The sequence below is a fragment of the Python bivittatus genome, unplaced genomic scaffold (assembly GCF_059951505.1).
Source record: "Python bivittatus isolate LINGU-HERP-01145 unplaced genomic scaffold, Pbiv_v1 ctg000340_np1212, whole genome shotgun sequence".
NCBI classification, from domain to species: domain Eukaryota; kingdom Metazoa; phylum Chordata; class Lepidosauria; order Squamata; family Pythonidae; genus Python; species Python bivittatus.
The window spans coordinates 10,231,437-10,248,509 of NW_028277056.1; the positions used below are offsets into that span (position 1 = coordinate 10,231,437).

Genomic DNA, 17,073 nt, shown 5'->3' on the forward strand with positions numbered 1-17,073 from the left:
TAGCACAGACTTTGGCACTCAGCTGAGAGACTCAAAAAGATCTCTAAAATCCCTTTTCCTTATTGCTAAAAATAATGTGTTTTATTTTAATGTTTTTTTTTCATCACTGATATACTAAGTACTAACTCTACAATTTCTGTCACTTCTTTGTCCACTTACTGATATTATATCTTTGCATCTTTCCTTCCTTCCTTCCTTCCTTCCTTCCTTCCTTCCTTCCTTCCTTCCTTCCTTCCTTCCTTCCTTCCTTCCTTCCTTCCTTCCCTTTCTTCTCCTGGTTCATTTTCTCTTTCTAAAAAATAATTAATTAAACAAATAGAAATTGTAGGGACATTAGGGGGCCAACAGAGACAAGATAGAGAACAGGATAGCGATCAGCATAAAATTTGAAGTCTTCACTGCTGATTCTAACCTACTTCTCTCTGGTCTCTGTTGGTCCCCTAATGTCCCTACAAGAGAAAATCTAATAAATTTAGGCAAAGCCTAAAATATTTCATATACTTGGAAGCTGCAGATGGATGGATGGATGGATGGATGGATGGATGGATGGATGGATGGATGGATAGATAGATGGGTAGATAGGTAGATAGGTAGATAGATGGATAATATTTAATTTGGCCAATGACCAGATAAAACAGAATACATATAAATGAAATATAGAAAAGCAAACCAACCAACTAACCATCCACATATCCATCAAAAGCTGAAAAGATGAATGTATTAATGTACTACCCTTGAAATAAAGGTGAAAAGACTACTTTATACCAGGAAAACTAAGGTTCAGGATGAGATGGAAGCAACGTCATGGTGACATGAAAAAAAATGAGGTTGCCAAGGCATATTTCTTTTGTCGTTAGTTTCAAGAGCACTCACATTAAAGCTTCCTGGTTTGTTTAGTCCAGCACTTTTGTCAAAATCATGACAGCAGTGCTGAGCCACCCCAGTGCCCTTTCATATGTCCACACAGCAGCCCAACACACATAAAAAAAGGGTTGGAGCTGTCACTGTGTTGTCATGATGCTGCCCCCTCCCCAACTCCAATGCCTCTGGTTTAGTCACTCCCTCTGGGAAGAGAAGCCAAGCTTGAGCCATCGTGCTCCGATGTGCTACACATTTCTGATAAGTGACAACTCTAAAAAAATTCTAGCTTATGCCAAAAATGGCACCAAATCATAAAGAATGAGACAAGAATAGAAGTTTTCCTTCTCAAGACAAGAAGGCCTGGACTTCCCCAAACCAGAGAGCACCAGAACACCTGATACAAGCCCTGCAACAGCCTCTGGAAGAACATCCCAAACTCTAATATGCAGAGTTGGATGAACAAGCTTTTTCTGGCCAAGGACAGTTAATTTTTCATTAAATCTAAACCTTTATGGATTCAAATTACTCAAGTTACTGCCAAATTCTGATGGCAAAACATGCTGCTGAATGGTGCCTGCAACTGGAGTAGAGGCTGTGATGACAGGAGGAGAGAACTAAAATCTGGAAGTATATTTGTGGGCACCTTTGGGGCAAGATTTCCAACCAGGCAAAGTGAGACTTGTATTTATTTAGGTATCACATATTGCATTGATTTCTATACTATCCAACTGGGTGGATCACCAACCTTGGGTGGATTGCTACATGTAGAAATAATCCCATGATAAGCAAACATTCAATGACATGCCACAGCACAATGCCCAACAGCCTAGAAATGATAAAAAAGGTCAATGTGGAATATAAACCCTCCCAAGTGATTTCTCAGAAGGCTGCTCAAACAAAATGGTCTTGAGAGACTTCTCAGAAGCTGCTAGGAGAGGTGCCATGTGAACCTCTGGAGGCAAAGTAATCTATAATGTCAGGGCCATGCCAGAAGATAGGCTCCAGGCCCATCATCCCCTCTCTGGAAACATGGCTGAATCACTTTGGAGCAGAAGGACCTAAGGTATCCTGGACCTAAGTTATAAAGAGCTTTATAAGTCAACACCTTATTGGAAGACAAATGGCAGCTAATACCACAAGCATAAAACAGATGCTAGGTTCCAGCAGCAGCCTCCACCATTAATAGCCTAACCACTTCATTTTGTACCACCAACTCCACCAGCTTTGGAGTCATCTTCAAAGTCAGCCCCATGTAAAGTGCATTATAGTAGTCTAGCCATGGCATAATGAGGGCATGAGTCTCAGTGCCCATCGCCAGCTCCTTCCTGCACCGAATAAAAAAATTTGCAATGACTGTTTGTCTCGCAACATGTCTGTGTGTGCATGCATACGCGTGCTTTGTGATTTCCAAATAGCACCTTGGAGTTTACTGTTCTGTAGTCCAATAAATGAAAGCTCTTGCCTATCTTCCTCACACCCTGCTTTTTAAAAAAATAATTAGCGTTTATATGCAACACAATTAAGTATAAATGGAACTGCCATGACTGCCTTTACTGCTCCCCCAATTGATTGGTATGTGTGTGTCTAGGAAAGTTTTACACACATTTCTTTCTGCCTAGAAACATACATAAGACCATCTCTTTCTGGTCTTATGACTGAAGGACTTTGGATCAACTTTCTTTCTGATTTGTGGGATTTGTTGAGCTCAGCCTTTGAAAAGTGGAGTTTTTCCCCCTGTAGTCACTCAATTGTTCATTCTCATTCCTCTGCACAAGAGCCCAGTGATTCCCTCTCCAAGTACCTTGGTGTGAGCAAGCACTCCGATCCAGCACGTCAAAAGTCATGTGCTAGGCAGAAGATGAAGTTCGAAAAATGAGTCTCTGTATAACTGAAGTGGCAAGTGGGTAAACGTTCCTTGGATGTAGCCCAGAGCATGTGATAATCAGATTACAGAATGTGTGTATGTGTCAAGAGAGAGAAGCAAACTTGAATGAGGTACCAGTAAGAAATATGCAGGGAGAACTTCTCAGCCTGTGAGACGGACAAAAACTTCCTTGTCAGGAGTTAACTGAACTACCAGGCAGGACAGCAGATTTTCTGTCTGAAAGGCAAATGCCTCTTTTTTCTATAAGCATAATTTTGGGGATCCTGCCCCTTGGCTCTAGCCAGTTTCCTCGGGCATGTGCCAACTCAGACAACTTGCTGAGAAAGGAGTGTTGTCCAACATGGCCTGGTGATGGTTCTCCTTGTGGGGAGCTTTCAGGCAGGGGTTCTTGCAGAGAGATCCGCCTTTCAGATGCCCCTCTTGGTCCTCAGTTCCCTTTCTCTGGAGTGGATGACAGAGAGAACTGGCCTGCTGTGTTTTACAATAAGACATGTGAGTGCTCAGGCAGCTTCATGGGATACAACTGTGGAGATTGCAAGTTCAACTTTGCGGGTCCTAACTGCACTGAAAGAAAACTACAGGTAAGGAAAGACATCTTCAAGCTCAACACCAGAGAACACTACCAGTTCCTTGCCTATCTCAATTTGGCAAAACATACAACCAGCCGGGATTTTGTCATTGCCACCGGAACGTATGCCCAAATGAACAATGGCACCACTCCGATGTTCCAAGACACCAGCGTCTATGACCTTTTTGTCTGGATGCATTATTATGTGTCTCGAGACACACTTCTTGGAGGTACCAATGTCTGGCGGGATATTGATTTTGCACACGAAGCTCCAGGTTTTCTTCCTTGGCATCGGCTTTTTTTGCTCCTATGGGAACATGAGATCCGGAAGCTTACTGGGAATGAAGATTTCACCATCCCCTACTGGGACTGGAGAGATGCTGAAGGCTGTGACATCTGTACAGATGAGTACATGGGGGACAGACATCCCAGCAAACCAAACCTATTGAGCCCAGCCTCCTTCTTCTCTTCATGGCAAGTATGTACAGGCAGGAGGTGGGGAGGAGGGAGAGGAAGAATTTTGTATGGTACATGCAGCAATTGAAAATCTACAGGACTGCACTAATGCAAAGCATTCCTGATATAATTTTAGAAGTAAGATTCAGAGATTCTAGGACTGTAAAGGATGTGGAGATGGTTTCTGATAAGAACTATGCTTTGGTTAAATCCCATCTTACTGTGTCCCATTCTGGGCTCCAAGCTTTAAGAAAGATTCAGAGAAGGACAACAGCGATGATCAGGGGACTAGAAAGCATTTCTGTGAAGAGAAGTTGAAGGAGCTGTGTACTCTTAGTCTTGAGGAAAGATGACTGAGGTGAAGCATTCTTCAAGTACCTGAATGGATGTCAGATGGAAGAGCTGTTCTCTCTTATTCCTAAGCGCAAAACACAGGTTTAAATTACAGGAAGGCAGATTCTACCTGAATGTTAGGAAAGACATCTAGTGGTAGGAATAGTCCAGCAGTGGAACCAACTAAACAGAGAGGTAGTGGACTACCCTTGACTTGATATGCTTAAGCAAAGGCTCCACAGCCATCTGTCTGGGCTGCTTTCACACAAATCCCTGCATTCAGCAGGACTTGGATATGGTGGTCTTCCAGCTGTATGACTCTATCTTTTTGCAGCACCGTAGCTGCTCAGGTCTTAGTGCCACCTACAGCGTGGTAAGGTTCCATATTACAAAATGCATTGGGATCTCTTGCACTCAAACGTAGCAGAGAACTGTTGGTTCAGCCTACTTTTAAGCTAGAAAACTATGAATATCTGGGCTTCCTTGCATATTGCTATGATCATATCATATGAAATGAAGATGACTTATGCTGGTCCTGTGATGCGTGTATTCTCACCGGCAACAGCTCCCTGAAGTCTCGGGCTCAGAAATATTGATGAGCCCTGCTGTTTGAAATGCTTTTAACTGACATCTCAAGGGACAGTCTGTCTTCCAGCCGTAGTGCTTTCGATGACTTACAGCACGTTGGAAATGCAGTGCAGCAATCAGGACACAAATACTGTATATCAACAGGCAAAACACTGGAAGATTAAAACTGCAGCAAAATCAGTTTGACCATGCAGACCATCTTAAACCTCTAGGCAAACCAGAATTCTGAAAACTAGGAAATAAGAAAAAGTTCTATAGCGTTCCATATGTATCAAAATGTGCATATATTGTTTCTTACAAATGCTATGGAAAGAATTTGAGATTACAAACAATTGAGTGAAGAAGAAAGCAAAACCAAGAGGCTTCTTTGACCCCCCCCCCTTTTTTTTCCTGCTAGTCAGCAGCTCCATTCAGAAAGTTTGGGATGTCCAAGGCTGGCTCTTCAACAAGAATAGGCAGTTGGGCAGGACAGTATGGAACTTGTAGAGACTGGTTTCATTTTTTAGCATGGACGTTCTGATGGAAATACAATAGAAAGCCATTATTCCAGTCTATTCAATTTTACTTGGGGGGAACCTGGGATTTTCTAGCAGAAAACATGATGCACAGTGAAGTCAATTGTATATTAGGATACAGAGGTGAAACACAAGCACAATTTTGGTTAGGACTAAATGCATATATCTGTGATTGCAGAACATTGTCCAAATAATGCAGGGTGCCTTTCTTTCTTGTTTGAAGAAAATGTACTTTTATGACCACATGCAAAGGATAAGGAGTTTGAGGAGATTCAGGGAAATAATAAGGGGGAAATGTCTTCACTGTAAAATAAGTTCAGTCTAACAAATTAGCCTCTGGACAGGGCTATCCTATCAACAGGATTCATGTTGGCAAGGCAGAAGGAAGGCAGGAGTAGTGCTAACCCCCTGTTTTTCTGTATGTTGTAAAAATGGATTCTGTCCGTACTTCATGGGAACAACTTCATCCACAAAAACTGGTGTAGGTTTAGTACTCTTGGAAGAGGAAGGTGGAAGTCTGTGAGAGGCCAGTGAGGTGTCATGGTTAAAGAGTTGGACTAGGAACAAGGATACCCAGGTTTAAGTCTATCCGCCATCATGGGAGCTCACGGATGGCTTTGGACCCATGACAAACTCTCAGCCAAACCAACACCCCAGAGCTATGGTTGTGGGGAAAGTTGGAAGAAGGAATGCTACATATGCCTCCCTGAAACCCTAAAGGAAATTCATAATATACACCTGAAATAAACTAAAATGAATACTTTGATAAACTACAACAGTTGAAGTACACTTTACTTCAGGAAAAAAGAAAAGTGTGAATTATACTTAACAGAATGATGGCCAGATTCATTTCTTTCACAGTTATATCAAATTCTAGAACCTATTATAATTTTATATTATATAACTATACATAATTTTAATTATATATCATGTTTAAAAGATTAAAAATAATACAAATTTTAAAAGAAAAAGGAAAGGAAAGGAAAGGAAAGGAAAGGAAAGGAAAGGAAAGGAAAGGAAAGGAAAGGAAAGGAAAGGAAAGGAAAGGAAAGGAAAGGAAAGGAAAGGAAAGGAAAGTAATAAATAAGTGCAAAGAAAGAAATAGAGAAAGGAAAGGAAAGGAAAGGAAAGGAAAGGAAAGGAAAGGAAAGGAAAGGAAAGGAAAGGAAAGGAAAGGAAAGGAAAGGAAAGGAAAGGAAAGGAAAGGTTATAAAAAGTGGCTTCCGATCTTGTTAACAGCAATTACAAGTACATTTATATTTTACTCTCTCTCTCTAAGGTTACACCATAATTTACTTCTTTCCGTTGTCTACCCTTTCTAAGCATCAGGGCTGGGTACAGTTTGAGTGAATATCACTGATGTTTTCCAATACATTTGCTGTGAAGAGCTCTGGGCCATGGACCATCCATTGAGCAGATGGTACAATGCTAAGCTGGCTCTTCATCACCCCTTCCAGCCACCCCCTCCCTGAATGCTCTCTACCACCTTACCCCACCTTATTTTCTGGGCAAATAGCTATCTTTTTACATCAAAGACAGGACTGGCTGCATTCTTGGAAAGACACGATGCTGGGAATGGCCTTTTACTTTGCAGCATGCCAGCTTTTGTCCTGGAGCAGGGAGGCTGGTTGTTTGTAAATGTAGCATCCAAGGGCACACTGCTTCACAACATATTAAGCCCCAGAACTTGGCACAGTTAATAAACCAAGCATGGTTCTTATGTTCACATAAGTTGAGTTCCAACAAGAGGATGAAGTACAATTTATGAAATATATTTAACCTGTTCAAGCATGTTGTGTGACTCCAGTCATGGAACTGCTTCTTCTTTCTTCCAACAAGTTTTCATATTTAACACACATTGGACATGCAGGTATATCATGGTTCTCTCCATTGCTGGGAATTGTTAAACCTATTGGATTTTGCCAACACTGATAGATTGGAATCAACCTTCCTTCCTTCCTTCCTTCCTTCCTTCCTTCCTTCCTTCCTTCCTTCCTTCCTTCCTTCCTTCCTTCCTTCCTTCCTTCCTTCCTTCTCCTTTAATTTTTTTTCTGTCTCTTCCATCATTTTTTGATTTCTCTGTCTTTCTCCCTTCCCTTCCCTTCCCTTCCCTTCCCTTCCCGTCCCTTCCCTTCCCTTCCCTTCCCTTCCCTTCCCTTCCCTTCCCTTCCCTTCCCTTCCCTTCCCTTCCCTTCCCTTCCCCTCCCCTCCCCTCCCCTCCCCTCCCCTCCTCTTTATTTCTCTCTCTCTCTCCAGACAAACTGAAATCGTCAAAATCTCTTCATATGCAAAACCGACAGTGCTGACCCTCTTTAGTTATATACAAAGCAGCTAGAATCAGATTAAAAGGGGGAAAAATTCATGATAGCATTCCCAGCCATTATGCCTGCATATACCCATGCAAGATCCACACAAATTTAAGCACCATTTAATCTCTGGCTTGAAACCAAAAGAGGTTTCAGCATGTGCTTAACTCTTTCATGGAACTCAGTGGCTTACAGAAGTGAGGAACTTCTAGTACGTTGTGCCTGCTTTCCCCAAGATGTATCTGAATGCAGAGTAAAAGAGTCACCATCACAATATTATATCCCAATATTATAATTTCCTGAAATAAAGAAGAGAAAATATGGAGGGAATCAAAGTGAGAGAAAAGCGTGGCTGGGGAAATAAGATAGTCCTCTTCAGGACAGACTCAGTTACAGTGGCAATGAGTTGGGAGACCTGAAAGACCAGGTTAGGGATAGATCGTCATGGAGAAAAACTATTTATGTGGTCACCAGGAGCTGAAAATGACTTGATGGCACATAATCAATTGGTTAATCAATCAATCTTCAGGTACTTGAAGGAATGTCACACAGAAAAGCATCATGATCTGTTTACCACCCTTTCTAGCAGGAAATAGAAGCACAGTCTTCAGGTATAGGAAGGCGTGTTCTGGTTGAATATTAGGCAAAAGCATGTTGGCAATGGAATATTTACCTACCATACAATGTGAAGTACTATCTGTTCAGGCAGAGGCTTGACAGAGATAAATTACTTACTTAAATAAAATAATAAAATATAAAATAATAAAAATAATTTTACTTAAATAAAATAAAAGATAAATTACCCTAGATGGGTAATGAAATGTCTGCAAAAAACAGCCAAACTCAGAGAATCTCAAGGACTCCATAGAGATAAATTTCACCAAGCTGACATTAGATTCAGTGAATCTAATACGGCCTCTTTCAACTCAGTGATGGACTAGTTCTACCCTATCATGTTGCCATAGGTAGAACTTGAATTCCAACTGAAATCAGAGCGATTTCTTGGGATACGGCACTCCTTTTCACATGTGATTATTATCCATGGCTATGCAGATTTTCAGAAGGAGGAGAAAAAAGGGGGAAAAATACAAACAGAAATAGAAGCAGAAGCAAACCCAAAGTACATAATGAAAGAGAGAGAGAGATGAAAGGAAAAGGCCAGTTTTTAAATAACAAATTAAATCTTGAACACATCAAGTAATAGTGATTGGACTTTCCACTGAGTTGATAGAAAGCCAGTTCATCGATAGAGAGTGAACACATATTGTATCTTCAATCCAGAGTTTTAAATCAGATGTAACAGAGGCTTTCCATTGGACTAAAACAAAATGTTTACCTGACGAGTCATGCACAATTAATCCATAGTTCCTCATACTTTAAAAAGTCCAAGCTTTGGATATGGAACACATGTGCTTCTTTAAACTATCTTTCCAACACCATATTAACAACATTTTATGTACGCATATATGTATGTATTTCAATTTCAAGGCTGCCTGACTCCATAGCAACTCTGGGCATCTTACAGTTAAAAACTAAAAGAAAAGATATATCAGTAAGAAAAAGAAAAAAAAAAAAGACAGCTAACTACAAAAGCCAAAAAGCCAAGCAGCCAATAACCAACCCAAAATGCTCAACCCCCATTCTAGTTCAGGGCCTGGGAGAACAACCAGGTCTTAAGCATTTTATAAAAGGTCAGAATGGTGGGAGCAGTACGAATCTCTGGGGGGATATCATTCCATAAGGCAGGAGGCAACACCAAGAAGGGACATTTCCTAAGTCCATAAGATGTCACTACTTACCAGACGGGACCTGGAGTGTGCCCACTCTAGCTGACCTGACCAGACTGTTGGCAACATATGGAGACACATGGTCCCACAAGTGACCAGGCCCTATGCCATGCAGAGCTTTCTCGGTAATAAACAGCTCCTTGAATTGCACCAAGAAACCAACTGGCCACCAGTAAAGCTTGTGAAGCAGTGAGGACACATGCACATACCATGATACACTCATCGCTGCCCATGCCGCTGGATTCTGGTCCAGCTGTAGCTTCTGAGTGGTCCTCAAGGGCAGCCCCATGTACAGCACCTCCTGGCCACAGCTGCCACCTACTCTTTGAGCAAGAGCTATGAGTCCAAGAGGACCCCCAGATTGCAACCTCATTCAAGACTAAAGATGGAGGGTCCCTGGAACCAGAACAGTCAAACAAAGAAAACCACTTAGTCTTGCCAGGACTGAGCCTGGATCTGTTCTTCCCCATCCAGCTCTGCTCAGCTTCCAGACACTGAGTCAGGACTTCAAGGGCATCACTTAGTTGACCTGGAGTCAAGATGCCACCTGACTCCAAACCGAAGGATGACCTCATCTAGCAGTTTCAGGTAGATGTTAAATGAAGGGGAGAGAGAGTTGAGCCCTGCAGCACTGCAAGTAAGGGATCGCAGGAGTGACTTTTAACCCCCATCAACACCAATTGGAACTGGCCACAGAGAAAGGAGGAGAATCACTACAAGACAGTGCTTTCTACTCCCAAGTTTGGAACCTATCACATCTCATCTGAAGCACAAAATAATTAAATTTTACTTTGAATGGTTGTGAATGAGATGACTGATTCCCTGTTTGTGGAGAGGGGCTTGAGTGGAAATAGTTTGTTTTATTCTTGACCAGTGTGTGTGTGTGTGTGTGTGTGTGTGTATCCATCACAGTAGAAGGCACAGTCTTCCCCATTCAAATTTCCCACAGTGTAATGCTAAGTAACTACTTAGTCTCAGCCCCACCAGGTCAACCAGACCAAGAATCAACTCCACAGGAAGGCTAAGCCTACTTTTATTGAGAGTGACTAGAATAACAGAATCTTGTAAGTCTGATTATGCTGTGCCTCCTCCTCTTTTTATACCCATATGAAATAGGGAGGTGTCTGTCTAAGACACATAATTTCTGCTTGTCTTGGACCTAAGCCATGTTTTCCTCTTCATTGTTTTGGTAACAGATCTGACCTATCTCTGTCAAGGTCATCTTCCTTTGGAGAAAATTAAGCAGAAACATTCTCAATCTTAGCAATTTTAAGATGTCTGGACTTCAACTCCCAAAACTCCCCAGCGAGCATGTTGAGAAACACTGGCCTAGAACAATGATGGGATCCCAGTTGCTGGAGGTTTTCAAATGGACGCTAGATGATGTGAATGGTTTAGTGGACTCCTGCCTTGAGCCGGGGATCAGACTAGATGACCAAAGATCCCTTTCAACTCTTACAGTCTATGATTCTATGACTCTCTCTCCTGTCTGTCTGTCTGTCTGTCTATCTATCTATCATCTATCTGTCATCACCATCCAAGCTTTCTGATTATGCACTGAAATAGATTTTGTACCCTCTCACCCTGGAATAACTCAAAATTCAGTAGGACTTCTTGGACTCACATCAGTGCAAGCTAGATGAAAACTACACTCCCTATAGAACTTAAAAAAAGAAACGCTGGAGGCTCATTTCAGTGTCAAAACAACCCCAGTTTTGCTATGCTGCATGCTGGAACTCTGTCAGGCATAGCACAAAACCCAGAAAAGAAGAATAAGAGAGACTGAAGGTTTTTCAGGGCATTGGATTGGCAAATGCACAAAGGTGTTTTTTTTAAAAAGCTGGCCCTTCTGCAAGGAGTGGGGGAATGGGGGGCTGCCCAGGAGTAACCCTAAGTCACCATCCATAATAAAATGATGACAGTTGCATGAGAGAAAGTCAGGGAACCCTCAAGAGTTGTGGACTGGGGGGGGGGGGGAAGGAGGAGAAGGGAAATCTGTGAAGTTTCTATTTCTAACTCAGATATCCTTTCTTCTAAAGAAAGGAGGCCATACTTTATTCTCTGGAGGATGTTGCCATGGAAACTGCAATAACTGTGAATGCTTGGTGAAATACTGACTTCTCTCCCCCCCACCCCACCCCAACCTTTTAGTCTTCCTCAGCCAACTGTTGTTAGTCCTTAGCTAAATGAATTTGCAAGCCATATTTTCCCCATGTTTGCAAGCTTAAGAGGTACCTGCTCTTGATATCAAAGCTATAAAAAAACCATTTACTTCCCCCCACTTCCCCTGAAGGTAAATGTTGATTGTAATCCGCTCAAGTGACAGGTTAGTTTTCTAGTTAGAACTGAGGGGGAAGGGTGTGTTGGAAGGATTTCAGAGTCTGAAATGTATATATAAATACATAGAAATCTCCAAACTTTTTTTTTTTTCAGACTGGGGTGTCTCCTAAATTTCAGCCTCTGACATTTGCAGGGAAAATGAGGCATTGCAGGGGTAAGATTTCCCACCGATTTTTTGGCATGAAATGAAAAGGAAGAAGGGGATAACATTTGGGCAAACAAAACACCTATTCACATTTTTGAATAATAGTGAATTATAAAAGTAAAAACAAGTACCTGAAATATTCCATGCTGCCTCCCTCCTTTGTCCTGGCATACATCATTGCCATTTGACTTGTAATTTGTTGGTAAATAAAATAAAATAAAATAAAATAAAATAAAATAAACTCTGGCTAGCTCTTGGGATCATAACATTGTAGAGTTGGAAGAGACCACAGAGATCCAACCATCTGCAGTGTGCAACGAGAAACCACCCTCAAGAGGTACCTGTCCAGCCTTTTCTTAAAAACCTCTAGAGATGGAAAACCCACAATTTCCCTATTTAGAGTGTTCCACTGTTGCACAGATATTAAAGTTGGGAATACAAGGTAGCTGCAACCTATCCCTATTATTTCTGGTCCTAGTTTCTGGGACCATGGAAATAGTTCTTAGTTATCTTTCCTAGAGCTTCACTTTTTGAATCTGAACATGTCTATCATGCTACAGTCTTTTTTCTCCAGACTGGACATCCCAAGTTCCTTCAGCCTGTGTTCACAGGACATGTCCTCAAGTCATGAATCCTCTTGGTTGCCTCCTTCTGAGTCTTCTCTTATCTGACATTATCCTTCTAGGAATGTTGTGTCCCAAAGTGTACACTGGCACGGTATCACCAGTGCTGAGCAGAGAGAAATAATGACTTCACATTTCTTTAATATGTGCAAAATTGCAAAGGTTGCTAAATATTAAAAGCAAATGTGTGTTCTGTGTAATCTGTTCTTATATAGTTAAAATGGCACCATCTATGGATAAAAGCAGGATATCAATAGGCTCAAGAGAATAGGGTTTCATTAATTTTGATTCATTAATTAATGTAAACTGTGTCAGAATGCTTCATATACTCGAGTTGGGTAGATTCAAGTAATGGCTTGCAAGAAATAGCTTGAGCACGTTTAAGTTAAAACTGGACTTTGATCACTCTTTTGGCATACCAGCTCAAATGTCTCCAAACTAACAGTACTGCCCTTACCATTAGCAAGAAATTCTGCAAGTGGCACTGATATGGCTCATATGTGGCACTGATATGTACCTTTTCTATATTGCTAAACAAAACAAACCAAATTTTTTTAAAAAATTATAAAAACTTCAACTGATCAAACCAATGATGGCAATAGAGGTCAATATCTATGGTTCCATCTAGTGGTGACCATGCCATATGAATATTTATGATTAGAATCTAAGGTGTGAATGGTGAAGAACTTAAAAAAAGAAAAGAAAAGGAAAGGAAAGGAAAGGAAAGGAAAGGAAAGGAAAGGAAAGGAAAGGAAAGGAAAGGAAAGGAAAGGAAAGGAAGGAAGGAAGGAAGGAAGGAAGGAAGGAAGGAAGGAAGGAAGGAAGGAAGGAAGGAAGGGAAATTGTATATCTGTGATACTAGAAGCAAAGGACATAATAGATCTGAAGAAGGGACTGATCTTCTAACATGGAGTTGATTAATACATGCAGGGAAGTGAAGGTATAGGTTTGATTATGAGTAAAAGGGTTAAAATGGTTAAGCGGATATACAGAAAATGTGGAAGATGCTTGGAATGGAGAGAAAGTAATTATGTTGCAAAGTGCCCCACAAGTGTGTGGTGTTACAATAGTGAGAAGTATGAAAAAGGATGCTTGGTGGAATGATGAAGCAAGAGAGTGTGCAGTGTGTATAATGTGCATAAATAGAATAAGTTGCCAAGAATGTAATCAGAGAGAGCAAAGAATGGTGAAGATTAAAGGTGGCAAAGAAAATGCAAAGCAATACAGGTAGTCCTCACTTACTGACCACAATTGGGACTGGCAACTCCATTGCTAAGCAGCATGGTCATTAAGTGAAACTTATGACATCCTGGCTGTGGTCATTAAGAGAATCACTGCAGATTGTTAAATGTAATGTCACATGACCATAACTTGCGACTTCCTGCCAGACTTCCTGATGACTTTGCTGTGGTTGCAAATGGTGATCAAGTGACTGTAGGACATTGCAATGGTTGTAAATGCATACTGGTTGCCAAGTGCCCAAATTGTGATCACATGACCACAGGGACACTGTGACAGCTACAACTTTGAGGACTGGTCATAAGTCTCCTTTTTCAGTGCCACTGTAACTTTGAACGATTGCTCAACAAGTGGTTGGTAAGCAAGGACTACCTATATTGATGGAAATAACAGTTTGTTTTGGAAGTGTGTAAAGAGGCCTAAAGAAAGCCAGTTTGGTGTAGTGGTTAAGGCACCAGGCTAGAAACTGGGACACTGTGAAAGGCAGCTGGGTGATCTTGGGCCAGTCACTCCCTCTCAGTCCTAGGAAGTAGGCAATGGCAAGCCACTTCTGAAATCTTGCCAAGAAAACTGCAGGGACCTGTCCAGGCAGTTGCCAGGAGTCAACACGGACTCGAAGATACAAGAACAACAAAAACAAAAAAGGCCTAAACTAGTTGCCTCCAGCAGAGTGAATGAATTTAAAAATAAAAATAATGAAATTACTTGGGATGATACTGAACTGAACGAATGCTGAATTTTGGAGATGTGTATGGGAATTATAGTGGCTGTCAAAGAGTGGATTTGAAATGAATGCTACAGAGGCCAACAAAAGTTTAAAAAGCAAAATCATTAATACAAATGACATTTATTTTTTTATTCAATGTGTATAGCTGCCCATCTCACCTAAGTGACTACTTACCTAAAATGAGTAGTCATGAATTATTGAATGTTTTGTGAGTATGGAGTTGAAGGTTGGATGCTGAATGAGATAAGAGCAGTATAATAGCGGGGTAAAGCATGCATGATAATAAATAGCATGCTTAGCAAACACTCCAACTCTGAGCAGAGAATAAGACAAGGCTTTGTGGTATCCTTGGATATCTTTATTTTATTTATGAATGGATGTAAAAAGAATACTTGTGGTCACAGTACAGAAGTATTGATTGTGGATATGAATACAAATGTATGCAGATGTGGTCTGAGAACCTGAATGATTTGCAAGAAATATTAGATTATATGATGCAATGAGGAGAACGTATCTGAAAATTAATGTATCAACCATTATGATGAACAGGAAAAATGTAGTTAAAATCTACAGCAAGTAGATGAATTTGTGTACCTTGATAAAAAGTTTATTAAAGATGGGAAAATTGACTAAGAATTTTTAAAACATGAAAATGCTGGTAGATAGATAGTGGATAATATGTAGTCTGTTTTGAGGAATGAATTTTGTTAAAAGATGTGTCAATGGCTGTGTATGAGTGCATAATTCTGCCCACTTCTGGAAATGAGGGTTGGGTATGTTGGGAGAAACATAAAAGGAAGTTGAAGGCAATGGAGTATTATTATTATTATTATTCTGTAGTGTTTGTGGCAGAAGAAAAAGAAGTAGGGTGAATGGGTGATGAGTGAATAAGGACTGAATACAAAAGGTGGTTTGGTCATATAAGAGGGAATGAATGAGGATGGAATTGAAAAGCAAATATATGAAGGAAGAAGGAATGGGTCAGGAGGAAGGGCAACGCTGAGAAAGTTGTGGTTGGATGGGTTGCTTAAAAACAAAGAGGTTTTTAAAAGATTTTACAAGCAAAGTTTTAAGAACAAAAGGCAACTATTGGATGGACAGAATGGAAGCAAGGATGGTTTGCAAGGCTGGAGAAGTATGGGGAGGCATAGTGAATGGCCTTGATATAAAGCAGATTCAGCTATATTTGTTTATTTTTATCTCATGCCTATTTTATCAGGGCTTACTAATTCTTACTCTCTTTTTGCACATTGCTTTCCTGAAAGGGAACAATATGACTCCATTTGTGTGATTGCATGATTGATTATGTGTTTAAAGTGTACATAAGAAGTATATCTTTATAAAGCCCTCTGTTTGTTGAACTATCAACCGCTTGTGTAAACGTTGGTGGGTGGGGAGGTGAAAACTGAGGCTATTTAATGGGCACAGAGCACTGCTTGATTTTTGAAAGGGCAAAATAGAAACACCAGGGTGGAGTGGAATAGAGTAACTTGACAAAAAGTATACCTTGCTGGCTGGTCCTATTCTGTGCAGAGAGAGAGAGAGAGAGAGAGAGAGAGAGAGAGAGAGAGAGAGATGGATGGACGGACAGACGGACAGACAGACAGACAGACAGACAGACATAATAATAGGCATATTTGATTTGTATGGCTTCTCATCTCATCTAAGTAACTCTGGGCAGCTGACAACAGGTAAAAATGATCCAGTAAAAACACTCTTTTGTAGATAGGACCTGTAACATGCCTCTCCTGCCAGTCCTGATGGGACAGGTAGATGTAACTAGAGAGAGGTTTATGTGGGTTCTACTACATATATATGTAATAGAACCCACATAGAATCAACACTGTACTAGCATCAAGAAGGTGCTACCTGAGGCAGCTCTTCAGTGTTTCATTGCAGAGTTATTTATGCACATACATACACACACGCACACACATACCTCCATGCCCCTGCAAAATAGCAATTTATCTTGCCAAAGGGGATCTTACTTTGCTAATATATAAAGATCCAAAGGCATAAAAATGAGGTGAAAAAATACACAGACTTTGGGGATGATGCCTTGCTTAGCTTGATGAGATTGTTTCGTTTGAGCTTGTACCACTTTCTTGTTGAAATTAATTGATGAACTTCATTTTCACAAAGTGACTATGCGGAATAAATCTTTCCAAAGATGATTATTCAATGCAATCTCTGGAAATGCACTATTCAAGAATCGCTGCTTTCTTTAATTCAAAATTCTGAACATTAAATGATTATTGACTTTTAGAAGTATATCTCACTGTATAAACTTGTAGCATGACAATCAATGTGTGGGATATGTTTAGTATTCTGTACTTCTGAAATCTTTATTTATAAGTATGAAAACACATTAATAGAAAGGGTAGAAATGAAGTAGAGGTGGGCGTTCCTTTGGAATATCAAAATGTGCCAGGAAGAAATACTGTTGTCATACCAACATGAAGCAAAGGCCAGATTTTGACTTATTTCTTTGCAATAATCCTGACAGTGATGGTAGAATTGTTCTTTATTGACATAATGCATAATGGACAGAAAAGAATGAGAAAGAAAACAATTGCACATATTGAAAGTCTCTGGTAACAAATAACATGGAGAATCCTCTGGATTTTTTCTCTAATGACACTTGGGTCATGGTAGGGAATTGGACCGTTTAATAGGTATTTTAATAGTCTGACAAAATAT

The 17,073-nt window shown here is 40.5% G+C and overlaps 1 protein-coding gene across 2 annotated transcripts in view; it reads left to right on the forward strand.

Annotated features, from left to right (window-relative positions):
- The first annotated feature begins 2,973 nt into the window (after positions 1–2,973).
- TYR (tyrosinase) overlaps positions 2,974–17,073 on the forward strand; it is a 56,582-nt gene continuing 42,482 nt past the window's right edge. For both annotated transcript variants that reach the window (XM_088140845.1, XM_088140846.1), the window contains exon 1: positions 2,974–3,792. In XM_088140845.1, coding sequence (XP_087996971.1) covers positions 2,974–3,792 — 819 coding nt within the window. The remainder of the gene's footprint in view (positions 3,793–17,073) is intronic.